The sequence below is a fragment of the Anas platyrhynchos genome, chromosome 3, assembly GCF_047663525.1.
Source record: "Anas platyrhynchos isolate ZD024472 breed Pekin duck chromosome 3, IASCAAS_PekinDuck_T2T, whole genome shotgun sequence".
In the NCBI taxonomy this organism is placed as follows: domain Eukaryota; kingdom Metazoa; phylum Chordata; class Aves; order Anseriformes; family Anatidae; genus Anas; species Anas platyrhynchos.
The window spans coordinates 30,788,368-30,804,337 of NC_092589.1; the positions used below are offsets into that span (position 1 = coordinate 30,788,368).

Consider the following 15,970-nt stretch of genomic DNA (forward strand, 5'->3'; position numbering starts at 1 on the left):
TGCCGGCCAAAGGAGCAGATGAAGAACATGACCCAAAGGAGTTACAGGCATCCTGTCCACAGGCTTACGGTTTCACTGGCCAACTAAGGGATTACTGCCAGCAGCCCTCAGCAGCTCAGATGGACCTGAGGTTTATACACCAGTCTCTTAGGCTGGTGTATAAATTTTCGTATTTGACAACCAGCAGCCAAACCTTTGGCAGGTTTTTGCAACGATACCATTTCCTCTAACCAAAGATCACTGTCTGAAGAGGGAATGGCCTCAAGTTGCGCCAGGGGAGGTTTAGGTTAGAAATTAGGAAACATTTCTTCTCAGGAAGAGCAGTCAAGCACTGGGACGGGTTGCCCAGGGAGGTGGTGGAGTCACCGTCCCTGGGGGTGTTCAAGGAAAGGTTGGACGTGGTGCTTGGGGACATGGTTTAGTGGGTGACATTGGTAGGGGGATGGTTGGACCAGATGACCTTGGGGGTCTTTTCCAACCTTTATGATTCTGTGATTCCATGATGCTTTTGTAACTGTCTGTTTCAGTCGCCCTGCAGTACTGGAGGGAATGGAGCTGTTCTGCGTGCCAAGGGGCTGTCCTCCCGGGGACACTGCAGGTGAGGGTAACAGGAGCCAGAGCGCTAGTGGGGTGAGGTACATCTTCTCAAGGGGGCACCCTATTGCGAAGGGCACCTTTTATGTAGCAGTGTATATGCTTGTAAACGCAATTCGCGCCTCAGATTAGGCGCTGCAAGACAGAAAACATTTGTCCTTCTCCAGAAACACGCACCCGGGCCGGGCCCCAGCGCTCCCCCACACAAGATGGCGGCCGGGAGAGGGGAGGGGAGGGGAGGGGAGAGGAGGGGAGCCCCTTGCGCACACCTGCGCGGCGGCGGCCGTGCGCGGGACACGCCGGGAGCTGTAGTCCCCGGCAGCCTGGCGGAAGGCGGGGGCGGGCCGCAGCGGCTCCATTTTGCGCCCACCGGAGGGGGCTGCCCGGCGGCCGCCGCCGCTCGCCCCTCACCGCCTTCTCCCCTCCTCCCCTCCCTCCCTCTCCCGCTCCCTTCTGGCCGCCGGGGCGGGGCCCGCTCCCGCTCCCGCTCCCCGTTCTCTCCCCCCCCCCGCCCCGTTCTCCGCCCGCCCGCCCGCTCCCGGCCCCGCCGCCGGCCGCGGGCGAGGCGCCGTCCCCGTCCCTCCGCGGCGGCGGCTCCATGGTGCCCGCCGCCCCCCGCCGCCCCGCAGCAACAGGCAGGACGAGGAGGAAGCGGCCCCCGGGGGTGCCCGCGCCGCGATAGCCGCCCGGCGGGGCGATGGCGAACCAGCTGGTCGTCCTCAACGTCTACGACATGGTGAGGGGCACCGGGGGGCTCCCCTCTGCTCGGGGGGGAGGGGGGTGCTCCCCCCGCTGGGGGCCGCTGCGGGGAGAAAAGTTGCTCGGGGTTTGAAGGGTTCGCGAACAGCCTCTGTGTGGGGAGAAATGAAGGCACTGCCTCAGCCCGGCTCGTGGTCCTGTGCCCTGGGATCTGCCCGGGACACCGGCGGCAGCTGCGGTGCTGCCCGGGGTCCGGCTCAGCCGCCATGGTAAGGAGTGAGGTGTGAGCAGGGCACAGGCCCCGCGGATCAGCGATGTGAGGAAAATATTATCCGCTAATGCCCGTCAGCCGCTGGGAAGGAGGACGAGCGCCGCGAGTCCTCCTCTGCCCGTGTTTTGGGTCACCTGGTGCGGGGACGGTGGCGCCTCACAGCCAGCTCCAGGTAGCAGCAGTGTTTGCCTTACTTGGCTGGTTGTGGAGAGGCTTTCCCCCTGCCGCTGCCACCATTTTAAAGTAAACTTTTGGTGTTTTGAAAGGGCAAAGGTGTGGAGTGTGGAGTCTGGCTGCTGGCAGAGAGAAAATGCGTCTTTGTGCTTGGGAGCACTCAGGCTCAAGTGCTGGAGTGTTTGCCAGCAGTTAGCAGGGAGCTGCTCGCATAAAACTATGTGAAATTATAGCAGCTACTCTGATCCCTGTCACTGGTTTCTGTGGTAAGTATTGGAGCGGAAGAAAGTAACGTCCCTGCCAAAGGATTCCCTGTGTCACCTCCCGTGCTGGATTTCTGTCACCAGCACGCGTAACCTGTTAGTCCTGCTTTGGTTTCCCTTCCTCTCCGAGAGTGGGGGGGAAAGGCTGGGGACAGGAGCAACACCGTCACTGTGACCCCTCAGAGGGGCAGAAAGTGGGGTTTTGCTCACCTGGTTGTGCACATATGGGATGCCGTACGACAAAGCCAGCGTGCTTTATTTACGGGAGGTTTGGAATGGATGCTTTATGACACAGGTATGCATGACTTCTTTGGGCTACAATTTACAAACGTGCATAGGAGGAGCTCCTCTAGCGTTAAGAGAGCTGTTTTTATGTATATTAACTATGAATACTTGTACAGAGGAAGAAGCAGGACTTTACTTTCAAGACTCATACCCAAGATGTTATCTTCAAAGGCAAAGGCTTGACACACCTCTGACTTCTGAATGGGGAAGATCCAGTGTCCTTGCAGAGGCATGCGTGGCTGTGCCAGGGGTTGTCAGAGCCCTGCTTACAGGCAGCTGTGAAAACTAACAGAAGAGATGGCCTCATGTGTAAACACCTGCTTAGATGGTGATGTGATGGTCTTACAAAATCTGTTCTCACTGTGAGAGCATTTGCGGGCGGGGGGTGGCTTCAGTGCTGCTTCAGTGCTTTGTCACTTATTTTTGAGACATCTTTGCAGGAATATGCATCCTCCAGAGCTGAGTCTGGAGGTGGGTTTTATTCACTTCCCCTAGCAGGTCTGACAGGAGCAGGGGAAGCAACAGGAAGGTCGTGCTCGTAAAAACTAGCCCTGGTTTGTGCAGAGGGCTCTAACAGCTGTCCTGTTGTGCTTGGGAGGGCTCTGCCCACAGCAAGAAGTATAGGAGTCTGCAAAGCCACCACCTCTACTCAGCACGCACTGTCCAAAAGAAACAAGCAACAAGCGGCCTTACCAGTGGATGTCTGGTCACATAGGGGTGGGTTTTTGTGTGTTGGTCTGCAGCTGTGGTACTTGTCAAAGCTGTACATCACCACAAATTATACACAGTGCAAGCTGAGACCCCTGAGCAAAATATTGCTTTATCCTACTTCAGCTGTGCTTGCTGTTTTATAATGACATCTATGTTATTTGACAGCTAGAGAAACAGTTTTCCTTATAACTGGAAAGAAAAACAGAGCTTCTGACGGTGTCTGAACGCCACTGTCTGTGCACAGCCTTGAACTCTTTCACAAACGATGTCTCAGTCTGTTTTAAGCTGGTTTGAAGCAGGAGCCTAAACTAAAGCCTGACTTTCATGTTGTATAGCATTTGTTACCGCATGAAGGAAGCCTACTGAAATCATCGGTAATGCATCGTTTGGAGCACTAAGTGCAAGGGGGGAGAAGGGAAGAATCTTTTATTGCAGCCGTTCTGAAGTTCTACTCCTTCATCAAAGGCCACCAATTGTGTGTTGAGGCCCTCGCAGGTTTGCTGCTCTCGCTTCTGGTGTTTCACAGCACTTGGAGGAGTTCTGGGGGAGTTTGGGCTTTGTGGGGTTGTTATTGTTTTGGTTTGTTTTTTTTTTTTTTGAACCAGAGAACACTATTAGTCACTTGTTGACAGAACCAGCACTGCTGTAGCTTCAGCAGTTTTAGGAACAGCTTCATGTTAACCCGGGTGCTAGCTGTAGCTCAGTTCCCAAAACAGCCAGGTAGATATGCAGGGGACTCATGGGTGACCTCGCTGCTGCTGGAGCTGTGTACAGGACTGAGTTGGTTCACTTCAGAGCATGTACCTTCTGCTTTCCTTAGCATTTGAGAAGGAGAAAATCTGGGATAACACCAGAGGCTGAGGAGGGGTGTGTATGTGTTGTGCTTGAGAGTTTACTTTCTTGTAGTGGCAGCTTCCTGGAGGGAAAGAAACTTAAGGGCATGTTTGTGTGCTTCTGTTCATGCCTTTGAAAACTTATTATAGAAAGGGTCATATGAAAACAGTTACAGTGTTTTGAGAACTGGAGTATTTAATATAGTAAAATTGCTTTCTTTTTTTTCTGGAGGGGGGGGGGAGGACTCTATTTTTTTTGTGCCCAAAGTAGCACAGTCTTTTTCACTCATCAAGTAAAGCTGTAACAATCTAAAGTATTAACATAAATGAAAGCTCTGAAGAGTGTAACAAAGATACTTTTGAAGCAGTAGGATTAATGTGTTTTTTGTATCAGTGACTTGGCTTTATTTCCCACATAGAAAAATGTTTCTAATTTCTGTTGATACGAGCATTAAACACCAATCCCTGTTTCACAGGACTGACTGACTGCAAAATACTGAGGATGTGGGACAGTGCTCTTACACGTTCTACTGTAGTTAAATTCAGATCAAAACTAGGTGAAGGGAGCCTGTTCTGTGTAATGAAAGCAAGGATGTAGCTTTTGGGATCGGTTTGGGATTCCAGAGTTTGTCGTGTTACTGAACCATTGAGCTGTATATATCTCATTTACGGGCAATCTCTATTCTGTAAGTTGTACCTTCCCTTGCCAGCTGCAGCCAAATTCAGCACACTTGAAGCTGCATTTTCCCGTGTTCCTTTCCTCAGTGAGATAAAGCATTTTGCTCAATGAGAGGATGTGACCCACCTTTCAATAACTGATCCAGATTAAGTAATAATTAGATCTAATTACTGTTCCTAGGGGGAAGTAATTCTGCAGTATTGAAATTCATCAGTTAACCTACTCGGTTCTTGCTGGAAGTGTTAAGTGCAGTGCTGTAGGCACTTCTTTCAAGCTGCTAACACTTGTTAAATTTGCTACCACTGCTCAGTTTTTGGAGCCATATGAGCCCCTCATACTGAAGTGCTGCCACTAACCAGGGCTGCTTACCGGCTCAGTGTGAGGTTACAGAGACTTGGACACATTCTCCCTAGGCAAATAAACTTTTTTCCTGTGCTGACAACTCATATGTTGAATATTCCTGTAGTTCTGATTGTAAAAAAAAGTAAAACTATTTTGAAACAGTGAGCTGGAGAAGTGAGGAAAACTGGCTTCAGAACTGAAGCAGGTCTGCATTTGGGACTCTCTTGCATTCTCCTGTAAGTTTTAATTTCCCTTCAATGAACGGTCTATTTTTTATGCTCGTGAACTCATTATGTTATTTGGGCAGTTTTACCTCTCTCCTTGCATCCCCTGTTCTTCTCTCCTCCCTGTTCCGTCGTTCTGTACAGAGCAAACCTAACCCCACATGTTTCTGGAGGTAGCTTGACCTGAAAAGGCTGATTAGATGCATGTGGATGAGCGCTCTGCTCTCTCTTCTGGAGAGAGGGAGGAGAGAATTGGGAAGCCTTTAAACAGATTAAGGTGGTGATTTACTGTGGTCATCTATACCATGCTCACTAGCACAGTGATCCCTTAACAAAGCTGAGTGTGAAGCTTACTCTGAAGCAAACTGTGCCCCCAGATCTCAGTGACTGCTAGCTTTCGATAAACACAAGGAGCAAGACCTGCCTGCTGCTAACTCACATTGACAAGATTTCCCACAATTGGCATTTCTGGAGACATGATCATTAAGTCCTTAGTCGCTGAAGTCCCGTGCCTGCAGCGCTGCTGTCAAGTTTAGGCTGGAAAAAATGGGGTGCTGATGTTTGGCTACTGCGGGTAACCGAATGTGGGAGACCACTGCCTCTAGGTTTGACAATCCTCAGGGTAAGGCTGATTGTGAAAGCCAAATGCATGCATTTCTGACGCCTGAAAACTTGTAATATGTGGCCTGACTTGCTCTTTTTGCCATTTAACTTCCTTTGATTTTCACAAAGAAGCTTCTCAGTCCAAAACTTATTGAGAATGATCCTCACTGGAGGAAAAACGGCTCATTCTCCCACTGCACGTTAAATGCCAGGATGACTAAAATGTCTGTAAATTATGTACCAGCCCCGGCTAGTACACATCAACAGTGTGACATCTGTAACCTTTTACATTTATATCATCGGTTGTGATGTTTTAATAGTGACTTCACATCAGAAAGCGCTTACTGTGTCAACAGTTTGTGCAAATAAGATGGATTTTTCTCCTTCCTGTTTACGAAACAAGTAATAACTCGCTGAGGATGCTGCCTCAGTCTGTATCCTGACTGCCAGCTGACTCTTTGAAGTCTGCGGTGTGCTTCAGGTCTGGGTGACCTGGGAGGAAAGTTGCCACTACTGGAGTAATTGACAAAATAATGTTTTTCATGTATTTTTGAGAGGTTTTCCTTGCTAGCCAATTTCAGCTTTAAGGACGCTGCTTAGACTTTTTTCTTTGAAGCCTTTGTTTGAGGTTCCTCTTTAAATTGTTTCACCCCAAAATTTTTTTGCTCCTTGGAGACTGATATTTTCAAGGTGGTGATGTAGCCAAGAAAAGGCAGTAACTTTGAGGTTTTCATTTTTTTCAAACTCTGTATGCCTTTGTGGTGTTGAGGATAATTGTTAGCTCCTGATAGGCCCTCACTGCTGCTACTTTTTAAATAGAAAATAGTGACAAGAAGTTTTTTTCTTTCTTTTTCCTTTTTTTGGGGGGAGTGTGGTTTGTGTGTTAGAATTAAAAAAACCCAGGAAGTGATAACTTTGAAATACAGCTGCAATCTGTTTTTTTATCATAGAAGTGATATGCTAGAAACACATACCAGGTGTCTGCACAGGTCTTGCACTTGATGCGTGGAGACAGATACGTCAGGAGCCTGCTGAGAGTTTAGGCTATTGTATGGTGATTACCAATTGAGTAATCAAAGACGTAATACAAGGTAATTTCATCTTAAATATCTCTGAGCGTCTTGTCATCATCTGGTCATAAGAAAAAATGGTCATTGCTCTAAGGGACAATTGGTGTGTGTATGTTAGTCCTACGTTTTGATGTTCTTTCCAAAAAAAAAAAAAAAGCACTCCTGCAAAATTTTTGTAGTTGATTCCAGCATGTAGTCAACTCATGGGAAACTTTTGTAAGCTGTTGACAAATAAAGTTGATCTGGATTTCTCCCCAATATGGTCTCCTTGGTTGACAGGCACTGACAGCACTAAAACATCGAGTAAAACCTAATGGAATTAATTGACTGTGTATAGTTGGGGAATTTTAATAGCGTGTCCTGTTCCTGTTAAAAACTGGGTTGTGCAGTTCGGTTTTGTGGTTGGCTTTTATGCTTTTGATGTGCTGTGAGGAGACAAATCTGTATTGGAAACTAACTAGAGCCTTTTTGTTCTTTTTTTCTTTTTAGTATTGGATGAATGAGTATACTTCTTCCCTTGGAATTGGAGTATTCCATTCAGGTATAGAGGTGTATGGCCGAGGTATGTACAAGAAAACCATAATTTACTCTTTTGTTTGTCTAAGTAACAGTATTATTCAAACAAAAATGGGTTTGGGGTAGTGAGGGAAGGCTGGTCCTGAAACCTGTTGTTTTCAAGTTCTCATCTCTTCTGCCTCTGGGAAATAAACAAAAAAACACTTGACTATCAGATTACTGATATGCATCTTGCGTTCTTGTGTAAAGCTATATAGCTGTGAAAAAGTGTACATCTTTTTCCCACTAGAAATAGCAATATTTGGCTTGGGTTTAGAAATACCTATTGTTAAAAAAAAAAAAAGTATGTTTCACACAAGCATGATGGATCATGTTTCGTCAGTATTCTGCCAGCACTTCTGCAAGGAGTTAATTTTTAACTATAGAGACTAATCTGTTGCGGTCCGTTCCTTATTAGTAGATTTATTTGTTTTAGGGAGAGTTTATTTAAAAGGTATCTTATGCATACTGTTTATTTACGAAAGATACACTGCTGATAAATAGAGCGATATGTCCTGATTTTGCCCAGTGGGTTGTACTCTGGGAGGCAGCTTCCTGATTTACGCAGGCCACTTTCGATTCCAGTCCCGGCCAGAAGGGGTGCAAGCTTCGGTCTTAGACATTCATACCTAGAAGTAAAATCCCTTTCTGAGGTGATGGTGTTGCTAAAAGTAGTCTGATTAGATGTATATTTACATATACTTGTTATTTTTCTTTTATTGGAATGTGTTTGGAGGTGAGGAAAAGCAGTGGGGGTTGTGAGCTGATCCAAAGGCCCCGTTGTGCAAGTATCTTAAGCTGTAGGTGTTGCAGCTACCATAATAGTAGCGTTGTAACTGGATTTGCAGGTGTTATCAGAGGAACGGGGAGTTGATGAAATACAATGTTTACAGTTAAAATCTTCTTTGAATTTCTTCTAATCCAAACCAGAAGGGCCTGACTCCTAGTAGTGGTGTGTGTGAAACCCAGTCCTTGCGCTGTGCCAAATCCACGTCTCCCTTCCTGTACAGCTTGTAACAGCTTTCTCATATTAGGTCGTGCCCCTGCTAGAACAATGACTTGCATTTTTCACAGTACCTCAAACTTTATTTATTAACCTGTTTTAAAAAAGGTTATCCACAAAGCTGAATGCTAGACTTGGATGATGTATTTCAAGTTTTTAGGAAAGGAAGTGTGAAGTCATGCTTAAAGCTTTTTATTATACCCGGGGTGTGGCGTGGTGTGTTATCTTACAGACACAGAAGGAAGTTAAAGCACACTGATACCTTCATGAACTGTAAGGGCTTGTGCCAGCAGATGTTAGGTGCAGACTTCAGATCTGTGCACTGGTTTACTTTCTTCTTAGAGAAGAACACAGGATAGTTGAACTCTTGCATATCAAAAAATTCAAAAACCTTTTAGGCCAATACTAGTTGGCAACGCATACAGCTGTAGTGTACCATCAGACCTTTGAGGATGCTGTACTTTGAATCCCTAATCTGTAAATATTTAAGTAGACTTGTGGGGCTAAGCGCATGTAAAAAACATTGCTTTCATTGTATAAGTGAAGATTTAAAAGTTAAATTGAAAATCCCACCAGTTATATACACTTATTAATTAAGCCTGCATGCTGATATAGCAAGTTTTTTGTCAATTTTCACTTAGTTTTATTAACTTAGAAGTCAACCTATTAGTTGGTCGCTCTTTGCATTTGTTGCCCTGGTTTCTAGGTTTAGGTCCTTGTGAAGTTCTCATCGACTAGAAGATCCTTGCAATTGATATACCAGTTGATGAGGTCTCTTGTTCTTTACTGTCATCTTACATCATTATTATTTTTTTAACCTGAGCTTTCTTTTTCAGAATTTGCCTACGGTGGTCATCCATACCCTTTTTCTGGAATATTTGAAATTTCACCAGGAAATGCTTCTGAGCTAGGAGAAACGTTTAAATTTAAGTAAGAAAAATATCTATTTTCTTGTTTTTTAGAAGGTATGCTAAAAGGACAGCTGGTTGAATGTATTTTTAAGGATAAGGAAACAAGGATTTTTAAGTGTGTTAAATGGTACCCAAGGATTTCTGACTTAGTGAGATAATAGCATGTTTTCTTTTCTTTGAAAAATGGGAAGAGGTGATGGCAGCAAAGAACATTATTTTTAGCGTACTGTTAAATTCCTTAAATGTGCATAAATTATGTGGACTCGTAGCTAGCTTTCTATTATTCTCCATATATACAATGGGGTAACTCTTTCAAGGTAGTGAAATTTTTATACAAAGGTAATGGTGTTGCTTTTCAAGGTTTCCACATCTTTTGTGTGTTTTTTTTTTTTTTTGTGGTTTCTCAGTGTGGTTGTCTTGACCCTTCCTTGCATTACAAACCCCTGCCTATTCCCAGCTGTCTTCCATAAACAATATCCTTTGGAGAAGAGGGGAAAATTGCAGCCTGCACTTCTGTGAGTTAAGCTGCAGAGAACTTAAGTGGAACAGAGGTGGGCAGTCAGCAAGAAAATAACATCATGTAAGATGGAAGTGGTGCTGTAAAATGCAATAGAAAAAAAAAAGTATGTTATTCTAGGAGGACAGAAAGATTTCCCCACCTGCAGTATGGTAATTTTTGAGCACTTTGAGAACAGTTATCTACTTATTTTATGGCAGCCTAATCATTTTCTAATCTCTATTTCTCTTTCTAGAGAGGCTGTGGTTCTAGGCAGTACTGACTTTATGGAAGATGACATAGAAAAAATAGTAGAAGAGCTTGGAAAAGAATTCAAAGGAAATGCTTATCACCTAATGCACAAAAACTGCAATCACTTTTCTTCAGCTTTATCTGAGGTAAACAAACACGAGGGTCTATAGAAAGGTGCATCCCAGGTGGCTACAGAGCGTCATCTCCTTCCTGTCCTTTGGATTGTTTGGCATAATTTCCAGTGTCTTATCTTTGTTACCTTGGGTAAATGTTACCATTTCTTCAGATTTTTGGGCTTATGTCCAAAATGCAAGATTATGCTGCCAAAAATGCTAGACGTTGTTATACGTAGTTTGAGGTCCAGAAGGGGGGAGGTGTTCCTGTTTGAGAGACCTGGTAAAGCAGGTATTAACAGCATTGCAGGACCTTGTCAGACTCCTCGTAGATCACTACAGGAGACAGAGCCACATGCTGCTTTTACCAGTGTTCCCTCACACTGAAAATAATTTCTAAAGTTACGATGTACTATTAAAGAACAACAAAAGCCTTGAAGGTTCAGAAGTGAATCTGCTGTCTGAGAGGCTTTTGTCAAGTTATCCCTCTGCCAGCACCTGTGTCCTGGTCATGTAGATACCTGTGTGGGTGTGCAAAAGTATCTGGTGGTGGAATTGAATGGGCTTTGCTTTTCCCCCTCAGCTTTATTTTAACCTTACCAGTTTGCCAGTAGGATTGAGTGCTTGATCACTCACGTGCTTGTACCAACACAAGAGGAAGGGTGAGGAACAAATAACCCAGGACAAAGAGGGGAATGGCACTTGTGTTTTCATTAGTAGTTGCTAACCTGTACTTGTCAGAATTTATTCTAATGCTCATTGAGGCTTTCCGAAAAAGGGATGGCTGTGTTTTCCATGGCAATCTTCCATAAAACTTAACCGTTCCGGAGGAAGAAGAAGGGGAAAAAAAAAGTTAATGGCATGCTTACTGTATAGCCTTTGCTTTGTGTAGTGTGATCTTCCAGTGGTGCTGGAAAATTTTGAAGTGGATGATTTGCATGCAGCACTGGTACAAATTAGTAGGGTGGCCCACTGGTACAAATTAGTAGGGTGGCCCACTGGTGAAGCTGCAGTTGACGTGACATCTGGCCCATATGGCCAGCCACTTGCCATACCCTTGAACTGCATGATCATGTCGTTTCTGTTTTATCTCATGTCCTATTCAGTGTTCAAGCTGACTAAAAACCAGGGATATAATTACAAATAAAATGCTATTCAGTTACAGCAGAGTAACATTCCTGTTAGCTATGATTTTCTCCGGATTTGCATTGGAATAAGTAATGCTCAAAGTGAACATGGAGGCAGTTAAATAAAATAGGTCACTCCCTCAATAGTGACAATGAAAACATTTAATGACTTGCTGTGTAGTAAAAACAAATATTTAATGCAAATTTATATATTTTTGAGGGGTTGAAGCTAGCTTTGTGTTGTATTGCTTCTCTTGTTCTAGTGATCTTAGCAGCCTGTGTGGTGTGAGATAGTGATCTCTGGTCCAGAGTCATCAGAGACAATCATAGTAAATATCCTGGGCTGTGTGTGTAACTCCACGTAGCTGTAATACTAGCAGTGTTTTTTTGACTGCTTGATTTCAGGGTGCACATCTGTAATAGTGAGCTTTCTCATTTGGCCGCTGTTCCTGAAGGATTGTCTGTGAATACAAAATAAAGCTTAACTCATTTCTGTGCCTTTTATAGAAACTATTCAAAAAGAGCTAGGTGTTTGGGCTTTTCAGAACTCAAAATAAAAATACACCCCCTACTTTCCTTCCTTACAGAAGGAAAGCAGGACCATATGTCAAACTTAGAGTGAAAAACAAGTCTCTGCAACTTGGGTTGGTGCTTTTACTGATGGACCAAGTTGTCTTAGTGCAGCCGAGTGCTTCTTGAATGGTGTTTGTGATGCATAAATCTAAGAGTGCTGCAGCCTTTGCTTTCTCTTTACAGTCATGTAGCTTTGTTGCTGCTGAACCAAGAAGACAAGTTAATCCTTTCCTTCCCCTCTTGCCCTAGATTCTGTGTGGAAAGGAGATTCCACGATGGGTGAATCGTCTTGCCTACTTCAGCTCTTGTATACCGTTTCTCCAGAGCTGCCTGCCGAAGGAATGGCTAACTCCTGCAGCCCTCCAGTCTAGTGTTAGCCAGGAGCTACACGAGGAGCTGGAGGAAGCTGAGGATGCAGCAGCATCAGCTTCCTTGGCAAGCTCAGCATCTGGGTCTAGAACTGGACGTCACACCAAATTATAAGTCCTCCTCCAAAGTAACAATGGTTTGAAATACTTCAGTTTAATCTCTCCAGCAACTGACTTCCTGACAGAACATGAGAGCTGACTCTAGAACATTGTTTTTATATGCAAAAATGGCTCTCATCAGCCCCTGTTTCAGCTCAGGATTACTTATGTAGTGAAAAGAATTGCTGGGAGGAAAGGGAAGGATCTTATGTGAAGCCACCCTTTTCATTTTCACCTGTTTGATAGACCTGAGTTAACTTAACATCTTGTATAAAGCAGAACTTAAATTATTTGTTTACAGTATGGTGTACTGCTGTTTACAAGTCCTGTAAGGACTCCTGCCACCATGGAAGAAGAGAGAACATGTGTTTTATTAACTGTTGGTATAACTCAAAGGCAGTAGTATTATGCCCTGGATGAACTCTCCCCTTTGTTTTCAAGATATAAGGCAGGCGAAGTTTAAATTTCTGAGAAATGTAGAAACTGCTGAATACTATATATGCGAACAGGGTACTGTACACTTAAAGTGGCTGATGTAAACAGGTAGATTCCGGGATGTAGGGAGACTGATTTTGTCGAAGATCTCTTATTGAAGAAGTATGACCTCTACATTAACGAAACTGTGGATTTTTGCACATATGAAGGGAAATTTCTATCTCATTACACTGCACATTGATCCCTAATGTGTTTTTTTTTTTAAACTTAGCCGTGTAGTTTGCATCCTAACTTCCGTCTGTATTTACAGTCTACTTCAGCCAGGATTTAGACATGTAAATATCACCTGTTGAAAGCATCAACAACTTTTTTTTTTTGCCATTTGCTTTACTTGATTTAAAACTTGTATATAAAAGTTAGTACTTGTATTCTTTTTTTTTTTTTCCCCTCACGTAGTTTGAACAGTATAATACAAGCCATTTATGGTTGGGGAATGGCCTTGCTTTCTGCTGCTGATTTTTGCTTCATTTGAGTTTGTAAACATTAGTGTTTTTTTTTTTTACTTACATATTACTGCCCAGTCGTGCAGATTCGCACAAATTATAGAGAAATCCTAATTTATTTTCCCGCAGTTTCTGTCTGTGGCATTAACTTTCTTGTCAGATGTAATGAAGAAAAACCTGAAAACTGCTTATGCACCTGCGTGTTTACACAGCAGAACCCACTAATCTGCACACATAATTATATCTGAAGGTAAGAGATGCTATTTTCTAAAACACAGAAGTATGTTTGCTGGTAGATTATAATTAGAGCTAAATTATAATTAGTGATCAGAATATATAATGGAATGCCTTATTCTTGTTCACTTACCAAGAGAATTAATGGTTCTTCCAGTTATTAGTGTAAATTAGTGAGGTTCTATTGTGCACATGAGGATACAGTAGCACAAACATGAGGGAGGTAAGACTTGCTGCCTTAAACTGTAACAAAAACATACCATCTGTAAACTGATCAGCTCTCAAAGACGTGTGCATTACTAGAAGTATAAATGATTTTTACGAGCTTTGGCTTTGATTTGTTGCTGGGTTTAATTTTTCCATTAAGTGAAATACTGACTCTACAGTTTGTTACTTAAAAGGGGTAAAAACAAATCCTCTTAGGAGGCAAGAATGCTTAATGTTACGTACTCTCCTAGCTATGTGTAGTCAGTGCCATTGAACCCTTCAGGAAGGCGCAGTAGGTTATATTCTAGTAAGAATTCATATGATGGCCAACTCCAATTCATGTTAAAAATGAGCGAGAAGTCTTTCTGCTTGCAGTTGGGCCGAGTCATTTGTAGGACAGTTGAAGCTTTCACTGAACTGTGGTATATTGTAGTGACAGAAAGAAATGCTAATGTTTGGTTATGGCGGGGGGCGAAAATCAAGTGCTACTTTTTTCTTGAAAGAGTGGGATAATGGTAGAAGTCTTGCTAACTGTGCTTTGGTACGTGTTCTTATAATCTCTTCTACCAAGTGGGAAATGCTTAAGACTGACAAGTCTATCATGTTATCTATTTGGTCTCCAGAAGTTGGACATACTGACTCTCCCTGATTGTTTTTTCTTTGATCCTGAATCTCTGAATTTGAGTTCTTTTTTTTCCTGTTGTGAAAATGAACATGGTGGTCTCCAGTCAACTCTCAAGCATTACAGAAGGAAAGATCACACTACTTACAGCGAAGGTGACAGACCATAGATAAGTTTTGTCTCTCCTGTGCAGCTGTGGTAGGAGTGTGACTAAGTCTCTTGGTCAAGGCAGGTCCTTTATTTCAGCTCAGGGTTGAGGCCACTGATCTAGCAATGTACTGTAGCTCTTCCTAGGCTTTAGGAAAAATAAATAGAATGAATTTTCATTGCTACCTAACTTTTATGTACCAAAACCAGCTTTCTAGGCTTCTAATATATCCAGAGCTCTAGGTCACAAATCTCTACACCTTCATTAACCCACACAGTTGCAGCATGTACAATGCAAGAAAGCGACAGATCACAGCACAGTTTTTATTTAGAAGTAAAACTAAGAATATTTTTTATAAAGCAGACTGGAAAGTTTGTAACAAAAATGTTCATTTTATTGGTAGCTGTACAGGTGAAAATACTGTCTTATGCTCCATTTTTTTTGTTTAAATACCATCCATTTGTAAATCCTGTGAGGAAACTGACATGTGAACCCTGAAGGCTGTTGGGTATTGCATCGAAGCAAGTGGTACTGTAACTTCAACCATGTGCTGTGAACTCAGCCTCTGCTGGATGCCTCCAAGAAGTCACCCTGCCAGTGGTTACTCCGATTTGTTAGCAATAGAACAAGTTACCTTTCACCAGCATTACTGCCAAGCAGGGATTACTTTAGTCTACTAACAGCCACACTGTGCTAGGACTAGGACACTCCAAAATGCTGTGAGAAAGCTGGACACCTGTGGAGTCTTTTCCATCAAAACGGGTAGAAAAATAATTCACTACTTCAGGGTTCTGCTCCGTTTACTTTCTCATTGTTGTTTAGTTTTCTGTAAGATAGTACTTTTGATACGTAGTATATTCTTTAACTCGGTCGTTTTATTTAAATGCCATTTTCTGTTCAGCAAGCCAAAAAAAATCCAATGTACTGTCAGTGTGCACCAGTAACTTCAGAGTGGCTTGGTAAAAATATACTTGCATTACTTCTAAAATTTGCAATGCAATTCTGATCACTATTGATACATGATAATTTTCACTGTTGGAAGTTGGTTACAAGCTGAATATTCACTGATGCATTTTTGGTAAACTTGTATTCAAGTTTACAATACTACATAGTATTTGTATAAAATTCAAAGAATTTTGACTTTTGTTACCTGTACATGGCAACAAGTTGTCTAGCATCTTAAATCCATCAGTTTATTAAAAATACTTTTATAAAAAAAGACGGTTGGCTGTGGTTCTTACTCTCCTGGTACCGATAGCTCATTTTATCAATGCTGTGCAAGTTGACTTGTCGTTCTGATGTTTTATTTGAAAGGTAAAGGTATGAAACCACTGGATCATTGTACTATAGCTACTTAAGCTATAGGCTATATTCTGACTTGAGTGGCTTGGTTTGTTTAAGGCACTGTTAAAAGCTATTAGTTTTTATTAGGCTAAATTCCATTTCTTTCATGTTTGGTGTGTCAACCACAGACACTGAGGTATGCAAGCACTTGTGATTCTGTAAGTATGCTTGGGATGTGTTGCTGGTAATTATGTGCCACCTTCCACAAACATGAAGCCCAGATCTGTATCTG

The 15,970-nt window shown here is 43.0% G+C and overlaps 1 protein-coding gene across 4 annotated transcripts; it reads left to right on the forward strand.

The window, feature by feature from the left end:
• Positions 1 to 73: 73 nt before the first annotated feature.
• DESI2 (desumoylating isopeptidase 2) lies at positions 74 to 15,615 on the forward strand. Of its 4 annotated transcripts, none has more exons than XM_072035644.1 (6): positions 74 to 202; positions 528 to 598; positions 7,238 to 7,310; positions 9,143 to 9,236; positions 9,970 to 10,111; positions 12,028 to 15,615. In XM_072035644.1, exons 3-6 carry the CDS (start codon positions 7,244 to 7,246, stop codon positions 12,259 to 12,261), a joined length of 537 nt encoding a protein of 178 aa, XP_071891745.1. In that variant the 5' UTR covers positions 74 to 202; positions 528 to 598; positions 7,238 to 7,243; the 3' UTR covers positions 12,262 to 15,615. The 4 variants fall into 4 exon arrangements, with proteins under 4 accessions (XP_071891745.1, XP_071891744.1, XP_071891743.1 ...); XM_072035643.1 differs by lacking the exon at positions 74 to 202 and adding an exon at positions 207 to 391; XM_072035642.1 differs by lacking the exon at positions 74 to 202 and adding an exon at positions 241 to 286.
• The last annotated feature ends 355 nt before the right edge of the window (positions 15,616 to 15,970 follow it).

Excerpts from the sequence above, each read along its gene's own strand:
- DESI2 (XM_072035642.1), top strand. The coding sequence starts at position 256 with ATGGCCTCAAGTTGCGCCAGGGGAGGTTTAG. Across the intron at positions 599-7,237 it reads TCCTCCCGGGGACACTGCAG|TATTGGATGAATGAGTATAC; the intron begins GTGAGGGTAACA and ends TTTTCTTTTTAG. Across the intron at positions 9,237-9,969 it reads GGAGAAACGTTTAAATTTAA|AGAGGCTGTGGTTCTAGGCA; the intron begins GTAAGAAAAATA and ends TTCTCTTTCTAG.